The sequence below is a fragment of the Hyperoodon ampullatus genome, assembly GCF_949752795.1.
Source record: "Hyperoodon ampullatus genome assembly, chromosome: 14".
NCBI lineage: Eukaryota > Metazoa > Chordata > Mammalia > Artiodactyla > Ziphiidae > Hyperoodon > Hyperoodon ampullatus.
The window spans coordinates 55,214,969-55,222,589 of record NC_136927.1 but is presented as its reverse complement, the minus strand read 5'-3'; the positions used below and the strand labels follow the sequence as shown (position 1 = coordinate 55,222,589).

The 7,621-nt window shown below is 42.0% G+C and overlaps 1 protein-coding gene across 1 annotated transcript; it reads right to left on the bottom strand.

Annotated features, from left to right (window-relative positions):
- Window positions 1-2,490: 2,490 nt before the first annotated feature.
- On the bottom strand, window positions 2,491-3,848 carry LOC307063085 (oncomodulin; the record flags this gene model as incomplete). Its single annotated transcript, XM_079719068.1, has 3 exons — window positions 2,491-2,641; window positions 3,089-3,221; window positions 3,788-3,848. The coding sequence occupies 3 exons, from the start codon at window positions 3,846-3,848 to the stop codon at window positions 2,491-2,493; spliced, it is 345 nt and encodes a 114-aa protein (XP_079575194.1).
- Between the last annotated feature and the right edge of the window lie 3,773 nt (window positions 3,849-7,621).

Genomic DNA, 7,621 nt, shown 5'->3' with positions numbered 1-7,621 from the left:
TGTCCCCTGCATCGGCAGGCGGACCCTCAACCACTGCGCCACCAGGGAAGCCCAAAAGTGCGAGCTTTTAAACGAGCTCCCGGGAAGATGCCTTGCTTCCTCCCAGGAGTCCTCAACCCGGGGGTCAGCCCAAGAGAACAGCTTGAACTTGCCACCTGGAAATCAGCCTAATGAGAATTTCCTGGCTTGAGATTGCCCCACCCTAATGAAAGTCCTGTAATGGGACCCTGAGGCTCGCCTCAAGTGTTCGGGCAATTCTGGGTGTAATTGGCTCAGGTGGTATCAAATAAGAGCCAGGAAAGTAGTGGCTGAGAAAGTGGAGAGGGGGAGGGAGAACTGGGGGAGTGGGGGAGGGGAAGGGGGAGGGGAAGGGGGAGGGGGGAGGGGAAGGGGGAGGGGAAGGGAGGGGGAGGGGGGAGACAGGAGAACGGGTCAGAGCCGGCAAGTGTCTGATAGCTTGTTTTTCTAAGAAAAAGGAAAAAAAAAGGCTCGAAAATATGTCTGCCTGTCTCAATCAGCATAGCAAGTCTCCTTAGCTTTAGGGCCACGGTAGCCTCGCACTTCTTCCTGTCTTGTACTGTTTACTTTAACTTAAATCTCGCTTATGGCAATCTAACACCCAGTAGCAGAAAACACATAAGCAAGCATGACTTTCTGCTGGCTAAAACCTCTTCATAGGCATTTCAGACTCAGATAAATCGCTGAGAAAACCCTAGCCTGACGCCCGGTAAGACCAGAATTCTTCCTAAAAGCCTTCGGTCTCCAAATTACTTTCATCCCTCTACCTCTCGGAGGAAAAAAACCACACCCACACATCAGCAGATGATGAGAAAGGTGTCTTTATTGGATGATTTTTTTAAAAGGCATTTTTTGTCTTCTGAGGATCTTACAGGAGTCATCAGGGCATACTCACCACCAAAAAGTCACGGATGACTGTCTTATGACCTAACTAAAACAATGGGCAAATTGCAGAAGCATTTTGGGGGAAATAAATAAATTAGGGGGAGGATGCGGGGTGTCCCAGTTCCTGGGGCTTTGGAGGCCTTCCAGCTGATTCTATCTCCATAGTCTGGGCCCTTTAAGAATGTACCATTTCCTGGAATTCTAGAACAGAAGAGGTGAGAACAGGGTCAGCGAGGATGGCTTGGTACTTTACAGACGTGCTATGGCCAGTGAGAGTTCTGAAGAGGAAAGGGAACGAAGCTGATTGTCAGATGATGGGCATGGCCCCCTCCAAGGGCACAAAAGGAAGAAAAGGTGTCACTGCCCACTGGTCCTGACAGTCTGCAGCATTCCATCTTCCTGCCTAATCTAACAAACATCTTTAGTTTTTTGATAAGAGCCCCTTGTGTTAGAATTTGCCAACCCAGTTTATTTCTCTCTGACAATGAGTGAATTCAGTATAGTGGCCCATAACAATCTGTGCTCACTCAACCTTTTGTCTGGTCAATTCAGGACAGAAATGGGAGGTTTTCTTTTTCTATTAAGTAGCTATGTATTGCATATTTAGGAAACATTTAATAGAGCGGGACTTTGAACTAACTTTTCTTTACTGAACCCTAACCTTACCCCCCAAATTTATATTACTAAAAGATAATAATAATAATAATAAGGTGTGGATGCTACAGACTAAAATTGAAAACTGGGGATTTGCTTTATATTTATCGGTAAGCTTTGCTTATTTGGAAGTCTTTCATGGTTAGGTTTAAATAAATCAACTTTCCCTTACCTAAGTTATTTTTCTGACCTATCTATACAAGGTACGTTAAGTCTCATGTAGTAAGTTATAGTGGTATCATTTTGAATAGATTTTTTAAATGAGGATCTAAAGTAGCAGTTTTACATTTTAATTAGTACCACCATAAGAACCACACATAAGTTCTCCTGAGTTGACATGCACAAAGTAGGTGAAAATCATGTAAGCAACCTGACAAAATCAGATAAACATAGTCCTACAGCCATGCAATTATGCTAAAATTTGAATATAAGGCTCTGCATACAGAAGACTGCATAAATGATGATTGATTTATTTGTTCTCTAATATTTCGGGCTACTGTCCAATAAAACGTATTTGTTTAACCCCTTGAAAGCTGAGGCTTTCCTACTCAAGTCAGTAGACTCTTTAGCATGAGACATACTTGAGAATGTCAGTCCTTCCCTTATTCAGAGAGACTCACATCCCACTGGTGGAGATTTCTTACATTATTTTCAAGGTGCATTAGGGTGTCTTGCACATAATTGGCCAGGAAAGTAGCTAGTACCCTGGTCAGGTGAAGAGTATTTTCTGGTTCATAGACAGTGACCAGTGGGACCAGCTTCTATGGTACATCCCCAGGAATCATGCCAGAGTCTTGACATACATCATTTGCATCCTCACTTTAGTTCTATTTTGCAGATGAGAAGACTGAGGCTCAGCAAGGTTAAGAAAGGGGGATTTTAACCCATATCCGTCTGATCTCATGGCCTAAGCTCCCTGCCCCAGATGCTGCCTCAGCTAAAGTCTCTTATGTTGTGTACAGGTGTGAACATACCATCAGCCCCAATTTTCCCGTCTCCATCATTATCTGCAGCCGCCATCAAGGACTTGGTTTCTGACTCGGTCAGTTCTCTAGCACCACTCTCAAACTTCTGGAGGAAAAACCTACAGGATAATAAAGATTGAGGGGACTGTTTTGAAAACCCACACACATTTCTATGCTTACCCCTTTCTCTTGAAGCAAACTGTCTGTTCCAACAGTTGCAATAATCAGTCAAGATCTTAGCAGGCAAAGGCTTCCTTCATTGTAGAGACTAACGGTGGGCATTTTGTTTTAAAACATCTTTCCAGAATTTTGTTATAAGTCTGTTTGCCCAAGAAAACCTCTAAGACTAATGAATTTTTGCACCCACAGTCTTTGGTGCCCATGTTTAGTGTTTTGCGTGGGTAGATATGTGGCCCACCGACTCATGTTCTTCCCTTTCATGAGAATCTGCTGAGTGTCCAGCATCAAGGCTGGACACTGAAGGATACTTAGGGGGCTGGCCCCCACTACACCCCAGCCCCAGCTAGCATTGTTGGGATGCCAGACGGGCTTAGGACAAAGCTTACTTCAGCTCTTCTTCATCCAGGTACCCACTCTGGTCGTTGTCTATGAAACGAAAAACATCCTTCACCTGACTGGCTGACATCTTGGCGAGGCCCGATGTCTGGAAGAATTTTTGGGGTTCAAAAGTATCCGGGTCTGAAGAACAGAGAATGGGTTATTCTGATGCTCACTGGATTGCATTCTGTCTTTGGGCCAAAGTGCTGAAAACATAGGTTATTAAAAATACTACTTTTCATAATAGCATTGAGCTACAGGGACCGAGATTTTGAGGCAGCCAAGACTGGATGGCTTTGTGCTCTCATCTCCTTTCCCCCTTCCCAGCTTTCCCTCTCCACTTGACTTTGTCCGTCTCCCCTTCTCTCGCCTCCTCTCCTCTGTGCCTCCCCCTGCTCTTTTTACTGGCTGTGTATCCAAGATGCCAGCACCACTGGTCTAGTTGGTGGGAGAAATGCAATCATGGGATTCAAACAGGCTACATGGCATCCACTGATTCCTCTTTTTCACATTTAGTAAGTTTCTTTCACCTTACAGAAATGTGATCATATGTTCAGATCTCATATTTTTATCATTGTAGTTATCTAGTTAATAAGTTTTTCTCTGATCCCATGAATTTTCAGCAAAGTTCACATTTTAATTTTTGTAGCTTTTCGGGAGGTAGAGGTCCGTGAGAGAAACCCACCCCTGCCTTGTTTCCGCTTTACCTTGGCACTCCTGCAGGGCTGCTGCAATGTCATCAGCACTAAGGACATCTGTGATGCTCATTTTCCACCTGTTCACACAGAATAAACAAGATGTGGTGAATGGCAAGCAGAAACATGCACGTCTGGGGGGACTACACCCCCCACACACCCCCAGGCCCACAGAAAATGCAAATTTGTTGAAAATTTTTTAAATGTGGTAAGCATAGTATTGTATTAAGAGCTGGGACAGAATATCCAAATAAAAAACCAAATATCGAGAAGATCCCAGTCCCCTGTGTCTCAGTGCCCTCTCCTGAATGGAGTTAAAGATGAACTTTAAAAATACAACCTAAAGAACAATTCGATTCTGTTTTCTTGTAAAAATTATAATTACATCATCGACCACTTACATAGGCATCTACAAACCATTCAGAAGTAAACCGTGTTACAAATACAATAGCATTTTAACACACCAGCCAGAGAAATGCAGTGTTGCAAATTCCATTTAGGGAAAGATAGAGCTTGGGCTGCTTGCAGACCTTCTATGGAAGGGTTGCTATCTGTCCTGAAGGATGGGAATCAGAGACATCAAAAAACGCATCTACCAGAGATCAAAATCCATCCATGTGTCAATTCCATGGGAAAAGAGAATCTGAGCACAGCATGCACCAACCTAATATAAATGCGTGTAAGAAAGAAGAGTCTGGGGTCTGGTAGGCCCACCAGCTACTCACCGTTTTAGATTTTCCTCTAAGAAGAATCAGGGAAAAGAGTTGAAAGAGCCAAAAAAAAAAAAAAAAAAAAAAAACAGATGCGGTTTTGCTACCTTACTGACCTACCTTATATAGGATTGAAAAAGCGATAGTAAGAACCTCTCAGATTTCCTTTTCAAGGATCAGGTGGACGTAGCTCAGATGTCTTGCTTTACTAATTAAACCTCTTTTTTTTTTTTTCTATTTATATCTCAAGGGAATGTGGGTGGGAACAAACAATTTTCAAAAAGAAACCTCAACAAGGCTTAACAAAGTTTTCGATTCTGCAAACCAACCCTGCCAGCAAAGTGTAAAGGCACCAGAGGCCTGGTAAAGAGGAGACAGTGGTTGAAGTGAGGTAAACACATCTGGGGGTGCTCTGTAAACTGAAAAGTGCCCCCCAGATGTTAGAAGCTGCTGCCAGAGGCAGGCCTGTGGTCAGCCTCTGAAACTGTGGACACGTGAGACCGACCTCAGTCTAAGCCTGACAGACTCGAAGTCAGTGTCACATGGATACGAAGGACTTGTCCAGCCCAGGGGATGGTACTGGTTAGATGACTTTCCAAAAAAGTCTTGACTTTGGTTTATCTCAGCTATATCTTTTTTTTTTTTTTTTTTTTTTTTTGCAGTACGCAGGCCTCTCACTGTTGTGGCCTCTCCCGTTGTGGAGCACAGGCTCTGGACGCGCAGGCTCAGCGGCCATGGCTCACAGGCCCAGCCGCTCCACGGCATGTGGGATCTTACCGGACCAGGGCACGAACCTATGTCCCCTGCATCAGCAGGCGGACTCTCAATCACTGCGCCACCAGGGAAGCCCTCAGCTATATCTTTTTTTATTATTATTAAAGTATAGTTGATTTACAATGTGTTAATTTCTGCTGAACAGCAAAGTGATTCAGTTATACACATACATACATTCTTTTTTAAAATATTCTTTTCCATTATGGTTTATCATAGGATACTGAATCTAGTTCTCTGTGCCATACAGTAGGACCTTGTCAGTTATCCATTCTACGTATAAAAGCTTACATCTGCTCATTCCAACCTCCCACTCCATCCCTCCCCCAACCTCCTCCCCCTTGGCAACCATAAGTCTGTTCTCTATGTCTGTGATCCTGTTTCTGTTCTGTAGATAGGTTCATTTGTGTCATATTTTAGATTCCACATATAAGTGATATCATATGGTATTTGTCTTTCTCTTTCTGACTTCACTTAGTATGATAATCTCTAGTTGCATCCACATTGCTCTCAGCTACATCTTAAATTGCACACACTAAAAAGGCAAAAAGGAGGAAAACAACCAACCATTCCCAACCCCATAGGTAAAATTTGCAGAAGATATATGAGGCCAGGACTTGGGACCTCATGATTTGTTTTTGTTTGTTTGTTTGTTTTTACTTTCAGCAAACATTTATAGAGTCTCTATGTGGCCATCACTGTGCTAGACTCTTTTTTTAAAATTGTGGTAAAAAAACACATAACATAAAATTTACCATCTTACCCATTTTTAAGTGTACACACCATATAGTAGCGTTAACTACATGTACATGGTTGGACAACAAATCTCTAGAACCTTTTCGTCTGACAAAACCGACCTCTTTACCCATTGAACAAGAAATCCCCATTTCCCCTCCCTGAGCCCCTGGCGACCACCATGCTACTTTCTGTGTCTAAGAGTTAGACTACTTTAGATGCCCCTTAGAAGTGGAATCGTGCAGTATTTGTCTTTCTGTGACTGGTTTCTTTCACTTAGCAAAATGCCCTCAAGCTTCATCCATGTGGTAGCATATGACAGGATTTCCTTCTTTTTTTAAGGCTGAATTCAAGTTTTTTAAAAGTCAAAACTGATCCCATGTTGCAAACAGAATTATTCAGTGATTTTTTAGAGAAGGGCCTCAGATTCTTCCCCGGGGGTACAACCTGGATAGTCATCTTCAGTTTGATCCCAGATATATTTCCCTACCCCCATCCCTGCTCTGTACTTTTGCTAGTGTCATCAATGAAAAGTTTCTCTCAGGAACATCTACAGCATTATTTTTGCATTTTATAAGGTTTTTATTTTTTTATTGAAATATAGTTGACTTACAATGTTGTGTTAGTTTCACGTATGTAGCAAAGTGATTCGGTTTTTTATATATATATATATATATATATTCATATATATATATATACTTTTTCAGATTCTTTTCCTTGTTGGTTATCAATTTCATGTATATTATTGTGTATCTGTTAATCCCAAACGCCTAATTTATCCCTCCCCTGCTTTCCCCTTTGGTAACCATCAGTTTGTTTTCTATGTCCCTACAGCATTTCTTAAATTACCAAACCTCAGGTCAGCACCATTTCTGTCTTGCCCACATGATGTTGCCCCAATGCCTAGTACATGCCAGACCTCGTTAGGTACTCGGAAATTATTTGATGAATAGATATATAAAAACAGCAAAAAAGAACTTAAAAACAAGATTACCAGCCAGCATCCACTTGCCCAACCTTTAAAAAAACAGTTTCTGAAAATAAGTCTCAAGAAATTAGGTTGCTGACATTAAGTTGCCATAGAAACTGGCTGAGTCCTTTCTGTGGAAAGGTTTACAACTGTCCACAGAGATAAAGACATTTTTAAAAATCTGCTCATTTAAATGAAAACAGTATATGGGTTAAACCAAGACACTTTAGATTTTCATGCTGTTTTTCTGATAGAAACTAAAGATAACAGAGACCCAGTAAACATGATGTCTGAATCAACAGTGTAACTAGGATTCTGACTTGAATTCCACCATGTGCAATCTGGGGGTCAAAATGTTGACTCATACAGAAGGACAAACGGTCTGTGATTTCACTAATATGAGGTCCCTGGAGGAGTCAAAATCATGGAGACAGAAAGTAGAAGGTGGGGGCGGGGTGGGGGGCGAGTTAGTGTTTAATGAGGACAGAGATTCCGTTTTGGGAGGATGAAAACGTTCTGGAGATGGATGGTGGGGACAGTTGCACAGCAGTGTGAGTGTACTTAAAGCCACAGAGCTATACACTTAAAATGGTTATAATGGTAATGTTTGTTATGAGTATTTTACTGCAGTAAAAAATGTTGATTCAGTAATCTTCCTTA